Genomic DNA, 16,813 nt, shown 5'->3' on the forward strand with positions numbered 1-16,813 from the left:
GGGTTTGAACCCAAATGTGGGTGCGGGGCTGGGTCCTGCCCTGCTCCTGCCCAGCCGGGGCTCCCCGCATCGCACCCAAGCAGCCCCGGAGTCCTGGCATAAATATTTATGTGGTGACGCTCTTCTAAATATAAAGCTTTATCTGGAATTTCATTTAAACAGTAAGTGTAGATAATTTATTTATAATTAATGTAGACATCAAGTCCCATCTCTGGAATGCCTGCGAGCTTTCGTTTATAATTGGGAGGTAAGTCAGAAGCTAGAGGCTGGGCCTCTTATCAGTTTGGGTTTAATTTTCCTCCTACAGCAAATGAAGCTGCTGCAATTCATCTCTCATTAGGAAGAAGCACAAAACTCCCCTAAAATAACAGTTTTTATTGGGAACATGTAATAAACCCCTCTCTGTTCCTCTCTTCGCCTTTGATAATGTTACCAGGGCTCACAGCTCCCTTCAAAGTGTTGCTCCAACTTAAAAATAAGTCTATTAAAAATTTAAACCTGCTTTTCTATACAATAAAACTTGCTCCCTGCAATTATGCAGAGGGACTAGTTATCTTGCCTTTTGTAGTTTTTAATTAAAAGTTACAGCGGGAAGGGAAGAACAACTGCCATGCGCTAACAGCCTTCTGCTGGGGCTGAGCTGCCAGAGCCTTTCCTGGCCGGGCACAGGTTCGGGGGCAGCTCCGTGGCTGGGAGAGGACGTCAGGATGTGGCATTTGCACCAGGATGCTTGGGTGAGCAGCTGGGGATGAGGAATGGATGCAGGGTTCTGGGGTGAAAACACCAGGGTTTGGATGCGGGGTCCTGGGGTGCAACCACCAGGGTTTTTATGTAGGGTCCTGGCGTGCAACCACCAGGGTCTGGATGTGGGCTCCACTGCCAGCAGCACCGTGGCTCTGGGTGTCTGGGTAGGGGCTGGAGGGGCCCTATTGCCCCAAATATTCTTAATTTCTAGAAATCAGCTGGCCCATTGCTCCACCAGCTGCTCCCCGCTGCTGCGCTCGGAGGTCCTTGAGCCTTTCCTCACCAAGCCTGTTACCGTGTCGCTGTGAAGCAGAGGCTTGGAGCAGCTCTTCTCCTGCATGGATGTTTCACAAAGCTAATAAAACTGTCAGCAGAGAAGGCTCGGCACCAAAAATAGCCGGCGCACGGGACGGAGCGGAGGCGGCCGCGGGAGCGAGCGGTGCCTGGGCAACCCTGTAAACACGAGAGGGGCTCGCTTGGCCCCGGTGCTTGGTTTTGAAGCCATTCGATGCCCCCTGCTCCTTCCAGCTGCTGCTGGAGGAGAGGAGAGCACGTGCTGGACCCCCTGGCTGGCTTCTGTCCCTGCTGTGGGGCTTGGAGCATCCCTGCCGTGGGGCAGCCTCTGGGCTGCTGTGCCAGCCTCTGTGCCAGGTCCTGCTGCGTGCTCTTGCTCTGCAAAACCAGGAGCCAGGTCCTGGGACAGAGATGGGACAAAGCCCCCGTGGCCCCAGGGTAGCCCTGGTTTAATTCTGGGAGAGCTGGCTCTGCTCGTGCGCTTTGGAACCATCTGAGGTGGCTCCAAGGTTTGCTTCTCGTCCTCTTTTGCTCACAGTTGAACCAAGTCCTGCTGTCCCCAGAGCTTGGTGGCAGGAGGGAGATGGTCACCACAGAGGCAAGGTGTTGGCAGGGCTCAGGACACAGGTCCCAGCCCTCTCACCCTGTCCCTAAATGCAGCAGGAAGGTGCTGGTGCAGCCCTTGGTGGTCTCCAACCCATGCACCCCGGGGTGCTTGCTGCTGTGCTAACGGCAGCACCTCGCCACAGGGCACTGAGATTTGGTTAACAAGGTAATTGCTCACGTACAAGGGCCTGCAAATGGAAATGTGTAACCTTTTTTATTATTATTGTTATTATTTTTTATTTTTTTTAGAGCAACTTGCACAGAATTAAAGCCTTGGTCCTGAGGATGGTACAGGTTTCCCCCAAACCCAAGGGCAGGTGTGTGCCTGGGGGCCGGTGCCCTTCCTATGGAGGGGATAAGGGAAGGGCAGGGCAGGGCCCCCTTTTCCAGGCTGATTTCCATTCCAATCACTGCCTCTATCAAGAGCCAGGTAATTTGCTAATTGGGCTGATGGGCACAGCGCTGGCAGGAGAGCCAAGGTGCTGCTGGCACGGGCGCGCTCACTCCGTCTTAATGGCTTCATCACATTTCCAAGTGGTGCTGGAGCAGTTCCTGCCCTCCCATGTGTGTCCCCACCACGATGTCACCCAGCGTGGACCACCCTGGGGACACCACGGGAGCTTTGACAGATACCCTGCAGCCCGGCAAAGTTGTCTTTAACCAGTTCTGGCTAGAGAAGATCATCTTCCAGACCCATCTCCCTATCACCTCCCTTTTCTCCAGGCTGGGAAGATTCATTGATCTGGATTTGAAACATTAATGAAATCTTTATGGGCTTTTGCAAAGATTTTAATTCCCTGACAGTGCTGCTCTCACCAAAAAATATATATATATATTTATGACTCAATGAGCAATTATAGGCTTAACAGCTGCTGAACGGCCGCAGCAGCTGCGGGAGCAGCTTGGCACAGCTCAGTGCCGTGGCTGAGGAGCCAGGGAGGGTTCCTGGAAAGCGGTGCTGGGACAGGGCCCTCCCAGGACCAGGGCTCTGAGTTGGGTTTGTGGGACCCGTGCTGGGTTCCCCATCCCCTCCTCTGCCCACCAGTCCCTGTGGAAATTTGGAAATTCTTCGAAAAGCATCGTGGCCAGGACTGCCTCCAGCTCCTCCATCGCCCCTGCCCCGTGTCCCTGCGGTGTCCCCAGGCAGTGGCAGCCCCTCGCTGCCTGGGGATTGCCCAAGTCCATAAACACGAGGAAAGGAACCCTTTGAGCTTGGACACGTGCCTGTTCCCAGCATAAAGGGTGAGCTGGGGAGAGAAGCTGGAATCGGAGGAACATCTGGGAGCAGTAAGCTCAGGCCGATGTTGGTGGCTTTGCACAGCGCTGCCCAGAAAAGGAGCTGCCTCTTGCATTGTTCAGGCCCATGCTGGCTTGCAAAAACTTCTCTTTGTGGACTGATTTCTCTTTTGGATGCCCAATGCTGCATAAAGAAATGAGCACGAGGGGATGGGGAGAAACTTTGTGGGTAAATGCAGCGAGTCGGAGGGGTTGGAAGCGCCGTCTCCTCCTAATCTGTCCCACAACATTTTTGTGTGGCGCAGCCGGAGACGACCTTGCCTTTTGTTTAGAGGTTTGTCTTCAATTTCAGGACGATCTGCAGCAAACCAAGCGGCCCGAGGGCGATGAGGAACAAACAACATCCCAGGGAGAAGCTGAGCTGCATTTGAGAAACGAGGTGTCCCTGTGGGGTATGGTAGCTTTGCTAGGGTGCAGATTGTAAGCCTTGCCTTTTTTCTCTGTGCCGTGTTTGGTTTTATTTTTATTTTTTTTTTTCTGGGAAGAGAAGTTTATTTGCCATAAGCCAGGGTTTGTTTGGAGCCAGCCGAGGCTGCGGCTGCGTGGGAAGGAGATGGGAGTGAGATGTGGCTGGGCAAGGTTGTGTAGGAAATAAAAGCAGATTGCGACGATAACGCCAGGGAAAACATTCGCGTGAGGAATTCAGCTGGCAAAACCCATCAGTGGGGGGGGGGAGGGGAAGGAGCGACCGTCAGAGCTGTGCCCAAAATCTCGGCTGGAGCAGGCCCGTGGACCACTAACAGCAATTGATAGATCTGGTCCCTGCCGTGGGACAACTGCTTCCAACCCACCTTGGGGGTGGGAAACTTGTTCCAAGTAGCTCCCCCCCCCCAGCAGCTGCATTTCAGTACAAATCCCCCCTCCTTCTGTAGGGGTGCAGGGTTACAGAGGAGCTCCTGCTCCTGGGAACCCAGGTTTCTGAAGGGATACGAGCCCAGATGTCCGAGATAAGCCACCCTACCAGGCCCTCGGACCTCACTGCAATAAGAATTATTTAAATATAATAAATTCATTTCCCTCTGCAGCTCCGAAACAGCTGAGAGGGCACACGAATGAGTTACTGGGGTGCAGCCCCTAAACCCTAATTCAGGTGCTGCCTCAGATCCTTCACAGGGACAGGCCACAATGGGCATGGAAGATTAGGTTAATTAAGAATATCTCTGCATGAAAGCGTCTTAGATGTCCTATGAAAACCTCAGGAAACGGGAAAGAGGGCAAAGAAAATATCGCGTCGGGCTGAGTGGTGTGAAAGGCTGCCCAGGGGAGAGGGAAGGCAGCGAAGACAACGGGTGGGGAGCGATACTGGAAGAGGGGATATGGCCAGCTGCGTATTTGTGCCATGGTGGGAGGTGGGAAGAGGCTGCAGGGGTTAACGGGGATGCAAAAAACGTGGAGGAGCTGCAGCCCTGTCTGCTCCTCGGCGAGGAAGGCTACGCCGTAATTGTCAAGTTCCTGACAGCCAAGGTAATGCAAGGTTTGAGATCCATTAGGCTGCCGGTAATTATTTATAGGGAGGGGAAAAAAAAAAAACAACACCCAACGTTGTACAAATCAGATGGCACGGCGAAAACATGCAACGAGCTTTGGGGAAAGGGTTCTTAAAAACCAGAGTGATTCATAAGGAGAGATGGAGGTGCTGCGCGGCTCTTCCTTGGGCTCCCAGCCCTGGCTCCGGTGCCAAGGAAGGGACTTTTGGCCCAACTGGGCAAAACCAAGAGCTGCAGGGCCACCAGCTCATGGTCCAGCACCCGAGGACCCAAAACAGCTGCTGGAGAGGACTCGGTGTCTCTGCCCCTAATTTGCACCTCCTGGGGAGCTGGGGTGGCCCCGCGAGCCTCCAGCCCTGCTGCAGGAGCCCGGAGCTCGCAGGCAGCAGCTTCCAGCCCCTCTGCCGGCAGCTCCTGGTTGCCTGATCAGACTTTTCCATCCTGGCATCAATTCCGCTGCTACAGCAGGGGCGAGAGCTCCCGGGGCTGAGAGCTCCTGAGCGCGTCTGCTTTGGTGTAGAGTGCTCTTGGCCAGGGAGCCCGGCAGGGCCGAGCAATTCCCTCGCAGCCGGGCTGCAGAGCTTAATTAGCAGTTTGCGAAGTGCTTTGAGATCCTCTGCGCAGCGTCCTGGAGGAGGGCAAAATGTGATTATGTAAGGCCGTCTAGACAGAATATTCCTCGGGGTGGGGAGCGGGGTCTTTTTTATCCCTGCCCTCCCGTGTCAACGCCGCGCGGCCCCGCTTACAGGTTCTGGGAGCCGCTGAAATATTAATGACAGCGAGAGGAAAACAGACGCTTCTCCAAAAATGTTGATCTTAGCACAAGGCAGCTGCGTGTCAGCAAAGAAGCCTCAGCCTCGCGGGTGCCTTGTGCTCCAGCAGCGATGACTTGAGAGCAGGCAGCGGCTCCCCGCGGGCCCCCCCCCTCCAGCCCAGCTCCGTCCTCCTCCTCCAGCATCTGAGCTCCCCCGGCTCTTGCAGAGGCTCTGGGCACGACGCGAGGTGTTGTCCCCGCTGGGACAGCTCCGGGTCACACCTGGGGCAGTGCCACCAGCAGAACCCTGTAGCCCCACTGGGGCCACCAGTGCCACATCCACTGGTCCCCGTGCTTCAAGTTTGTGCAGAGTCGGGCGTTTTTCTGCTGCTGGCATCTGCAGGACTTGGGAGCCTCGGCCTGGAGGTGGAGGGGAAAGCTCAGCGGGCAGGATCGGGCCCTGAATGTGTGCGTGGTGCTGAGGCCACCGGGCACCTCTGTCCCCCAAAATCCTGGGTGCCCTCCCCGCTGCTCTGCTGGCTCACCCTCCTCCGTGCACCCACCTGCACCTTCCTGCCCCCCCTCCCCCCCGGGAAGGTTTTGGGGATCCCCTTGGGGTGACCTGAGGCAGCAGAGCCAGGCTGGGGGGCCCCAGCTCCCCAAATCTCTGCGTCCCCAAACCTGCGGGATGCGCACGGTGCCGGTGGGAGGGGAGGAGGGAGGAGGAGGGGGGGGGACGGGACCGCGGCGGCGCGCACGCTGCCTTCATCCCCCCCTTTCCTCCTCCTCCTCCTCTTCCTCCTCCTCCTCCTCCTCCTCCTCCGGGAGCGCGCTCGCCCAGCCGGGAGCGAGCAGCCGGCGGGAGGATGCTGCAAACGGCGGCGGAGCCGGGCGGCTGGGCAGGTAGGGCGACCGGGAGGGGGACGGAACGGGTTTTTTGGGGCAGCCGCCGGTCCTGAGAGCCCGACCCGGCCCGGGTCGAGGGGTCGGGATAGTTGTGGCCGTAGCAAAGTTGTCGGAAGAGGGGGGGATGCGCTGGGGAAAGCGCGGAGGAGCCGGGGAGAGGTCGGCCCCCGGGGAGGCAGCGCCGTGCCCCGGCGGGGATGCTCCGGTCCCCCCCTCTCCGCCCCGATTCCCCCCTCTGACGGCTGTTAAGGGGCGAGCCCGGCTGTGCAGCGCCGTGCACAGGGGCAGAGGGGTGAGGGGGGGGGGGGCGGCAGGGCCCCCGCTGCCACTGACCTCCTCGTGGCAAGGTGTGGAGACAGGAGGGAAACTTGTTCGGAGGAACTTTGCAGGAGCCCTGATCGCAGCCCCTTCTCCCTGCACTCCAGAGCAGGACCTAAGGGGGTGCGAGGTGGGTGCTGGGTGCCCCCCGGCAGCCCCAGCTCCCAGCTTGTGGCTACCGAGGTGGCGATGCTTTGGGGTGCGCCGTGTGCCACCCGTGTGGGCATGCATTGGGGTTGTGTCCGTGGGCATCATCTGGGCCCAAACGGTGCTTGCTGGGGGGCTGTGTGCCATCGGGGTGTGCGGCCCGACCTGCGTGGGTGCCCGTGGGGCTGTGCCCGTGGGCACCACCTGCACCCCGTTCACACCCATCACGGCGCTGGGGTTGCTGGAGCCACGGCGAGGTTGGCGCTGGAAATGGAGCCGCTGGCTGTCTCCACGAGGGGTACTCGGCTTTTAAAGAAAAGGACTTTTGCTGAAGCCTTACAAAAGGGCTTTCTGTTAGCCAGCCGGGTAAGGAGTGCTGCAGCTCGGGCTGGCTGCGGTCTGGGGCAGGGCACAGCCCTCCCAGGCAGGCGCACGAGCCCGCCGATGGGCTCGCCGAGCAGCGGGGAGCTCGGGCACAGAAGTGGCAGCATCACCCAGGAGATTGCCCGTGCCCTTCTCAGCCTTTACTGATCTATTTGACTCCAAGCTGGAAGCAGCAGTGAGTTATCTCTGGAGCTTTTTCTGAGTCGTGTCGGGCTGGGGTAGGGCTGGGAGCTCTCCTCTGCTCAGAGCACATCGCGACGAGAAGGTGCCCGCCTGCGACTTGCCCTTGAGAGCGCAGCAGCAGAGCTGCTGGTGCTGCGGGGAAAACTGCCTCTTGCACAGGATCTGAACTCCTCTCTCTCCTCTGTGTGTGCCTGGTTTGTTTTGGTTTTCATTTTCCGAGCAAAATTTAAAAGTGCGCCTTAAATACAGGCAATGATTTTGCTTGAACCTCACATCCAGGGCCCAGCTTTGGGCTCCTGGAGGCTTTATGGGGCTGCTGGGTTATCTTCACCCGAGCGAAGGGGATCAGTGCTGCCTCTGCTATCTCCGCTGCTCGAGCTGCCTGCTCCTGTGCTGGTGTTGGCAGCAGCTTTCGGCAGGGCTGTGGCGATGTCAGGCAGGAGTTGGCCTTGTGCTGCTCGGTGCGGTGCAGAAATCGGCTGCATCTCTGTGATTAGCTGGGGCAGCGGAGCGTGGATTCTGGATGCTCTGTGCAAGCCTCTGGGTTGGCTTGTGGGGCACTGGAAACAGCATCAGTGGGAAGTGCTGCTGTATGAGCCAGTCCTCAAATAAATGGGGCTCTGTCCTAGACTCCCAGCCTGGCCAGGAGTTCCCGCAGCCGCTGAAAGTCAAATCCATGCTCATTGAGTTGTTTTTTTTTTTTCCTTAAAGTGGCTGCAGGTGTTTTTCAATGGAGCCATCCAGCCAAGTGCCGGCTTCTCTGGGTGAGATTTGTCACTTGGCTGAAACAGCTCCGTGGGGGTGCGAGAGGAGCCACCCTGCGCCGGCGTAACTGCCAGCGGACCTCTGCTGCCGATCAGCTCTCTTGCCATATGTAGAGTTCAGAATCAGGCCAGTGATAATGTCTGCCCTGGGATTTTTTTTTTTCCTGCTTGTTTTGTAATCCACTGCATGCATTAAAAAAAAAAAAAAAAAAAAAAAAGAGACTGGTATAATCCTGTATGCAAATGTGCAAAGCTTGGCTCCGAGCTCTCGGGGTGGCTGGCTCGTGCTGCGCAGTGACTTAACGCCGGGCGCTTTGTGCACGAGCCCGGCTCAGCTCTGGCATCGCGTCCTGCATGACCCGATCCCTGGGCCGGGCTGGTAAAGTTGTTGCCCGTTGAAGGAGGTTTTGCTTTGATGAAAAGGCCAGCGTCCTGCGCTGAGAAACCAGGAGGGCGGTGGAAGAATAAAATGCGTTTGGCTCGCTGGTCCTCGGGTCTCGCCCCCTTGGCTGGAACACGCAGGGACTGATCTCACAGCTGCAGCGGGTGAGGATCGGACCCTGCAACAAGCCTGTGCAAGGTGATGCTGCCCCATTAAAAGTATAAGGTTTTTAATTAATTTTTTAAATTTTATTTATTTATCTATTTTTGCCAGCTCCCATCTTTCTGCCTCTTCTCTCCTCTCTGGCTTTTCCCCTTGCTTTTAGCCCTGAGACACCCAACTCAGACGTGCTGGCTCTATTTGTGCTGGCAGGAGAGAGCACAACCACCACTGAACCCGAGCAGCTGCCCAGGGACATCGCACCCAGAGCTGTGGGGCTTTCCCTTCCCTCTTGCAGTGCTTGCCATCAGGCCGTTTTGAGGCTGTTTCTGCTCTCTGCCTTGTTTATTTGTGGTTGGCATCATCTGCCCAATGCGCCGGGCTGTAGTGGCACGGGAGAAGGCTGTGGGGTTAACTCAAGTTGTGTGATTTGGGGTTAACTCAAGTTGTGTGACTTTAGGTTAAATCAAAAAGTGCTAAATCAAGTTGCTGTTGAATTTCCAGGCTTGGTATCATACCTGTCCTGGAAGCACCGGGCAATCTCCAAAGTGTGATGGGCTTCAAAAGGAGGGAACCGGAGAGCCCCTCTCTCAGCTCCGACCCTCACAGACTCTTGTCCTTATTTCTCAGCCTTTTTGGGGCCGGTGCCTGACTTTTGGGAACGCAGAGCCCACAGTCCTGAGGGTCCTTCATCATTCCTAGGGAAAAGAGAAAGGCAAAAATGGGCACAAAGCAGAACGATAAAGCCCATGAGGGTCCACTTGTCAATTTAGAAACAATATTGTGATACGCAAAGGCAGTTTCTTAGTCTGATGCTCTCAGATGGCCTCCAAAATAGTGTCATAATTTATACGTCAAGAAGGCCCCGTCAAGAATTATATCTGTGCTCTCACGGAAATTCACGCTGTGACTGCATGGTAACAAGTGCTCCTTTTTTTTTTTTTTTTATTAACACCATAATAATTTACTTGCGAGTCGTAAAAGACAACCTGGGTATTTAAGGAGCCTCGGGAAGCTCAGAAGTCAAGCTGTGGCTAACGGGTGTGTGCAGGGAGATCCTTGGCTTCCCATGCAAAGCTTACACCATTCTTTTAAAAAAATAAATAATAAATAATAATAATAATAATAATAATAATAATAATAATAGAAAAAACAACATTTTTTTTACCCACAATGGTCACGGGGGCTCACTGTGCCGCTGCATTGCAAGGACCAGGGTGAAGGTGGCAGGACGTCTTGGGGGGCTGCTCCCCAGCTCCCCCAGAGCCCAGCAAGCTGTGGGACCCCCCCAAAATGGGGTTGTTAAAGCTCTCCTGGGCTGCAGTGGGGGGCAGCTCAGCTGGGGGAGGGCTCTGGGGGGGGCTCCCACCCAGCACCGCGGCACAGCTTGGGGCTTCTTTGAAATGGGAACGTTCCCAAGCTGTGATTTTCCCTGGCCTAATTATGGAAATTTTTAATTAGGTGATAAGGAAGATCACTTGGAAATGGCAAGGGAAACAGTTTGAGGTTAAGTCCTAATCTGTGCCCCTGTTTGCCCGTGGACGGGGGCTGCTGCCTTTTGCAGGAACCCCTGGAAGGGGTGGAGGAGCAGGGGGGTCCCGGGGAGGCAGGGGTCTGTGCCGCTCCCTGTGGCAAAGCATCGGGGTCCTTTAGCCAGCAGCTTTGACCCAGGAGAAATTGAACCGAGATAGTTTTTTCTTGACCTGGCTCTGAGGCTAGTCTTTAATTTCAATTTTATTTTAATTGGGCTTATCGGAGCAGATGCTTTTATCCACGTGTAATTTTTAAGGTCCGTGTTCGCACCTTGGCCCCAGGCAGAGGAGGAGCTGGGGCATCTCAGAGGGATGCCAGGCTTGGTCTCAGGGACACGGTGGCCCCGGTACCTGGCCAGGGCTGTGAGTGCTTTGGGTATTTCTGGCTCTGACGTCTGGTCTCTGGCTCTTGCTCCGCATCGGCTGCGGGATGAAGGAGCTGTTGGGATTTTTTTTTTTTGCCAGTGTAAGGTCAGAGGCTGCCCCTCACCCCCTGTCACCACCAGGCTCTTTGAGACCTCCGCTGCCTTTGAGCTGGGAAAAGCACCGCGGAGCGTGGAGGAGCAGGTCACTGCTTTGTGAACGTGGCAGAGGATCCAGAGGTTTTTCAGGTGTTTTTTTTTATTTTTATTTTTTTTTTATTTTTTTTTGAGAGATGTGGGATCAGTGACCTGGCCTTGCAGGTGCCAGGTTGCTGAGCCATCAGCCAGAGGGGGACCAGAGCCGTGCCTGGGGATGCCTCTGGGGGAAAGGTTTGGTCCAAAGGGTAAAAACGAGCTTTGTGCTGAAAAGAAACAGCGGTGTTTTAATTCTTGTTCCTGCGGCTGGCTGACTAATTAGCAGCTTCTGTCAGTGTTAAACCCTGGAAGTTTTCAGAGCAATGCGCAGCCCTGATTTTTGTGATCCTGACTCTTTTATCTGCTGATGGCACACGCACGTGGCTGGGCATCCCGCTGCGTCTGCCCGAGGAAGGGGCGATTTCCATTGCTGGCTGCTCCTGCTGGCACAGCACGAAGCACACGGTTGCTCATTTTAGGGTCTCCTGCACCCCTTGCCAGCTGCTTTTGGACTAGGGATGGGTCCTGGCCTCATCCTGCCGGGAGCTTCAGCCTGGTGGATGAGGTCCAGCACCCGGAGGGATTTCTGGTCTCCAAGCACTTCAATTGCTCTTCAGGAGCAGCCTTTCCTGTGGTGGGGACCATGCCCTGCTGCCAGCAGCCTTTGGGGTGGCTCTGTTCTCCAGGGTTTGGATGAAAACCTGTGCCAGGACGCCCCTGGCTGCATTCCTGTGGGTTTTTCTGGGCTCTGCCCACTGGGCAGGACCCATTCTGCTGGTCTCCAAGGAGAGAAGAGCACAGGAGAGCTTACCCAGCACCTGCCAGCCCTGACCATGAACAGGATGGATCTGACTAATGCGTCCCAGAGCTCCAGCGCTGAGCCCTTGCTGCCCCAGCTCAGCACCTCCAGGTGCTCCCAGCACCCAGCCACCCTGCACCCGCTGCCCACCCAGGAAGTTTTCCCGGAGGTTTTCTGCCCCGGCACGACTCCAGCAGCCCCCGATCCACATCTGAGCAGCAGCACGAGCCCAGCGTCGAGGGGGGCTGGCGGGGGAGCACGAAATCTGGTTGGAATTAGGGTGCATCCATGGGGATCAGCCCGTGCGCCGTGCTGGGGGGAGCCAGGGGTTAAAGCTCTGCATGCAAACATCTCCTGGTGGCCCCCACCAAACGTCTTCCTCGGGGTTTCTGCAGATGTGTGTAATTGCTGGCACCTGAGGTGGTGTAGAGCTTTGGCATTTGGCTCCCTGCACGGCTCTGCTTTGGTATTTCTTGCGAGCCCAGGCGTTAATTCACGGGTACGGACCTTTGGTGAGGACTCAGCCGTGTTGGCAGGAAATAATTGAAGGCTTCGTGCCGCTCCCTCGCACATCACCAGAACCATCCCCTGCTCCCTCCTCACTTCATCTGCGAGTCGCAAAGATGAAAAGAAAAAAAAAAAAGAGTGGCAGGAACAGCAGCTAGGAATTAACGCTTAAAACTAAAACAGGCAGATCAGAGGCATCACAACAGGGATGGGACGTGGCATCCTCTCCGGGAAGGAATTTCATCCCTACGAGCATCCTCCTAACCCCAAGCTTCTCCTTTCCTGGGCTGTCCCATGCCCAAGGAGATTTGGCCGCACGCTTGCCAGCCCTGCTCGAGGTCTCATCCCCCACCAGGTTATAAATAACCCACGGAGGGGAATTGATTCTGGAGGACCTTTGCAGCTCCTCGTCCTGACGAGCCTGCCAGAGGAGATGCTGGTGATGCTCCCCGTGCCACGACCTTGGGCTGTGCTCTTGGAAAACAAACTGGAAGCAGCCCACGGGAAGGTTTTTTGCTTGCTTGGGAGACAAACAACCTGAGCCCAGGTGGAGCTGGGTTTGACAAGGCTCCCAGCGAACCGAGGCCCCCGAATATTCATGTATTTATTTATTTGAAGCATCACTTTTTTTCCATTAATGTTTATCATCTGCTCCCCTCCCGTCCGCCGAAGCACAGCACGTGGCGCGGGGCAGTGCACACACACGGGCGCTGTTTATTTCGGTCAGGAGCGCCGCTGCTTCGCATCCCTTTGAACTGCTGCGAGCGTCTCAGCACAGAGGATTCACTGTGCTGAAGTTTCTTTTGAGGAACCCTGAAATGTTTATAGAGGAAAAATAAAAAAACGACAAGAGGAGCTTGTTACGGAGCCAGCGACTGCCAGAGGATGCACTGGAAGCTTGGGGGGGGGGCACAAGTGGTCTGTGGCCCTGGGGGTCTCAGCATCAGGTCCCCCCCTCGAGCAAAGCCCTCCAATGCCCACTGCTGGCTGTGCTTCATCGCATTTATAGGGTGAAGCCTATAAATATCCCAACTCCAAATTTTCACGCGGTATTAGGAACTCTGCAGGCTTATTTTTGAGCATCATTATGAAAGGACTTTAGGGATTAAATCGCACTCAGATTAATCTTTGCTGCGGGAGGCACGATGTGCAGGACAAGCACTTTGGGGTGATTTGCGGGCTTCAAAGGGGCTCCTGGGGTCACTGTTCCCAGTCCCAGTCCAAGGGGGGCTGCTTCAGCCCCGGGACGTGGCTGTCAGGTTGGGGGACACCTCGGCAGCAGCTTCGTTTTCAGCCTTGTTCCCTGGCCTTGGCTTTTCTAGGTTTGCAGATTTTCACCTCTCAATGTCAAATTTCTGTCCTCTCTGCTTTCCCGAGGAGGTAATTAGCAAGCAGGCATAATAGCAATTTAATAAGTGTGTCAAATCAGAGAGCCACTCGTGGTGTACGGCACGCTGTGCCTTCGGAGGAGCCCTTCCACAAGGTAGGGATGTGCCAGGCTGCTTTTTATAGGGAAATACGGAGCAACCTGCTCGCTGGGCACATCCCCGCATGGGTTCGCTCTCAGCAGCGTGCAGGGCAGGAGGTGACGAGGTCGGGGCAGGGACCTGGTGTGACCCTGGTGCTTGAATCCACACCGGGTGGGGACAGCAGTGCAACCACAGAGAGGATTTGGAGAGGGAGCAACTCTGCAATAATTGGGGTTGGTGTTTCTGGGGGGAACGGGGAGCTGGGGCTGCGGGATCGTGCCCCACGGCAGCCTCAAGGGGAGCGCACCCGGCTCCGAGGGGGGATTATTTGCCATGCTCCATCATGAGGTACAACACGTTTCTGGGCTGAGAGCTCCCAGGGCAGGATGAGTTCCTATTTAGGCAGGGGATGAGTTAAAAGGATTTATAGGAAGCCGGCAGCCACCTGCACCCCAGGGTGCTCGTGTGCCTGGTACTTTGCTGCAGTGCTCGGTGCGGGCACGGCACCAGTGAGCAGAGCAGGGGGAGCCGGGGGGGCTGCCAGCATCCAGCTGTGGGGCAGCACCTCCCTGCGTTTGGCTGCTCCTTAGCAGCGGAAAAGATGCTCAAGTCATCCTTACAAATATTTATCTTCCTAAAGGTTTGGGCAAACCAAACCCTCTCTTTGGTGAGGAAGGCGGTGGCGCGGGCGCTTGGGAACTGTTGGCACGCCGCAGAATTTCCTCCCCCCCCCCGGTGGGCACCGAGAGGCAATTTCCTACCACCCAGCCAAAGGAGCTTTTTCTTCTCGTGCTGCCTGCAAGGAGCCTGGTTTCCCTGTGGTCCTGGCTGTTAAACAGCACGAAAAAAGCAGGCAGGGAGGATGAGGGATGCTGCATGCACCAGGGGCTCGGGGCTCAGGGATGGGATCAAGCTGGGATCCCAAAGGGGGGGAAGGTGGCGGGGGAGAGGCTCTGGCTTGTGGCACATCTCTGGCTGCATCACCCATCGCAGCACCCACGGAGCCCAAAATGGGCTGTGGATGGAGCAGAGGGGTCCAAAAATGGGGTTATCCCCCCAGGGGGGCATGGGCTGCCCCGCTGAGCCCGGCTGCCTGCTGGGCAGGGGGAGGACGGAGCCGCAGGGCTTGGGGGGGCGCAGACAGGGGCTGGGTTTTGAGGGTCCCTCCCAAGCAGCCGAGCACAGGGAAGCGTTGTGCGCCCGTGAGCAAGCAGGGAAGGGGACAAAGGAGCCTCTGTGGAGGATTTGGCCTCTCTCTGCCTGCTCCAGCCCTCGGCAGCTGCTTTGCTCGGGTGTAAATAAATAAGTAAATAGCAGCAAACCCTGCAGAGCTGGGGGGTGCAGGTCTTGGCTGCGATCACCCCCCTCCAGGCATCACCAGCCCCGTCCCTCCGCGGGACCACGCTCGGGCACCCCACGGTCCCGCTCCTGTTGCCAAGAAGGGTGTCGGCTCCTCTGCCCTTTTTCACATGCTGACAAGGTGCTGGAAAAGCGAGAGGTTTTTTAAAACATAAAACAAATAAAATTAGGTCTTCTGGTAAGGGATTAAATGGGTGCCCTCGGCTGTATTTATAGAAAGTTCAAAAGTAAATCTGTTCCCAGACTGAATAAATATTTTGCTCAGGCAGGCGAGATTTTCAGTTCATCTGTCTCGCAAAGCCTCGAGTGAGAGGGGAATTGATTTTCTTCAGCTTGAACAAGGCAAGCAACCCTCGAAACCAGACAGATAGCGAAGTCCCATTATCGGTTCAAATGGGGAAGCAGCTGGGAAATCATTTAAGGGAAAGTGAAAATGGAGCCGCTGTAGGGAGCAGCCCAATCCCTGGCGCAGGGCACGGCTCCGCTCGGGCATCGCCGCGGCACGGGGCACTGCCAGAGGTTGTCCCTGCTCCGTGCTCACCCTTGTCATGAGGCTGTTTGGTAGCAGAATCCCAGCTCCAGCAGCTTGCTAATTCAAGCCCCTGGTGTTTGCAGCCATGGGTTACTGCTAAGACAAGAGCTTAGCGCTGCGCTCGTGATAAAAGTCACCGCGGGGCAGCTCCGGCGTGGCACCGACCTCCTGGGCTGCCTTCCTCATCCTGCCCAGGACTGGGGCTGTCCCGCTGCCCTCCCCATCATAAAAAATAAAAGGGAGGATTGTGGAAAAGAAAAACACCGCAAAGCCTTTGGCAGTGCTCTCCGCTCTCTTTTGGAGGAGCCTGTTTTCCAAGGGCGGACCACGTGAAATGAATATTTGCCTTGAAAAACTGCCTCGGCACCACCCGGGCAGCTTGCAGCCGATCCTGGAGCAGCCCCGGCATCGCTCCACGCTCATCCTCCATCACCTTTTGTCCCCAGCATCATCCTGCTGTGCCCCAGGCACCTTTCCAAGGTCACAGCCAGCGAGGGGGAGCCGGGGAAGTGGCCAAGGTGGGAGCAGTGGCTTCCAGGGGATGGTGCAGGACACAGGGCAGGTTACAGCCGGAGAGGATGGGATCAGTGTCTGCACCTCGCTGGGGTTTGCAATGGGAGGTCTGACCAGGGGGGGCTAAAAAAAGCCGTGAGATGAGCAAAATGATCCGCTGAGCTCACCCGCTGCTTTAGTCACCCCCTTCTCTGAACCGCTATGGGTGCCAAAGGTGCTGAGGGGGCACAAACTGTGAGCGCGTTAAATTGCTGCGGCCGAAAAAACAAAGTGCTGCTGCTGCACGCGCGGCTGCTGGCACCAGATGGATCACTGGAGGTGCTCAATTAGTGGTGGCTCCCTAATAAAGCCGCTGATTAATACCGGTGGAAGTGCTGCGGAGTGGCAGGTGCTCTGCGCGGAGGTGCTCTCCGGTCCCTGGCATCGCAGCTCCTGCTTTTTGGGTGTCCCCGGGGACAGGAGCTGCTGTGCCCCACGCAGGGCTTGGTAGAAGAGGCAGGTCCCAGCCTCCTGCTCCTCGGGGGAAAGGCTCGAGTCCTTCCAGCAGAAATTCTGCCTGGAGAGCCTGGATTCGCCACGCCGCTTTCTCATGCACGTGACGTGGAAATAGTGTGAAAGGGACGAGTTGGGGCTGCAAAACAGGTCCCCAGCACCGCTCCCTGCCGTGGCTCTGCAGAAAGCCCCATCCCCTGCTCAGCCTCTGGTCTGGGTGCCTGGGGACCACAGCACGATTTGTCTCGGAGCATCCCAGTGAGGGGATGGAGGTGATGGCTCAGGTCCTGGTGAGGGGACGGAGGTGATTGCTCAGGTCCCATCGGTAGCTGCAGAGGCAGAGGGACCACTGCAGGTGGGTGCTGGCACCGGGGGGGCCGTGCTGGCTGCCTGGGCAGGCTCTGATGTGGCTCTGCTGCTCCGCTGCTGCTGCTCGGCCTCCCCAACTCGCCCGGCCTCGCTGCCTCCCCCCACACACCCCGCACGAAGAGCCCTTTTAGCCGAGTAACCCCGCCGTGCCGAAGCCAAGCGCTCGTGAAAGGGCCTGTCTTCGAGCAGGAAAGAGCCATAAAGGGCCTATTTATGTAGCTGGCTCCTTGCAATGTTTTCAGACACGGCCCTCGCATGTT

At 56.5% G+C, this 16,813-nt stretch overlaps 1 protein-coding gene across 1 annotated transcript in view; it reads left to right on the forward strand.

Moving 5' to 3' along the window:
- Window positions 1-5,873: 5,873 nt before the first annotated feature.
- ZNF385C (zinc finger protein 385C) overlaps window positions 5,874-16,813 on the forward strand; it is a gene marked incomplete at its 3' end in the record, with an annotated part of 72,019 nt that continues 61,079 nt past the window's right edge. Inside the window, exon 1 of the mRNA XM_082778798.1 lies at window positions 5,874-6,084. Within this exon, the coding sequence (XP_082634924.1) occupies window positions 6,048-6,084 (37 nt within the window). The 5' untranslated portion in view covers window positions 5,874-6,047. The remainder of the gene's footprint in view (window positions 6,085-16,813) is intronic.

The sequence above is a fragment of the Aythya marila genome (genome assembly GCF_965140915.1).
Source record: "Aythya marila genome assembly, chromosome: 25".
Taxonomy (NCBI): domain Eukaryota; kingdom Metazoa; phylum Chordata; class Aves; order Anseriformes; family Anatidae; genus Aythya; species Aythya marila.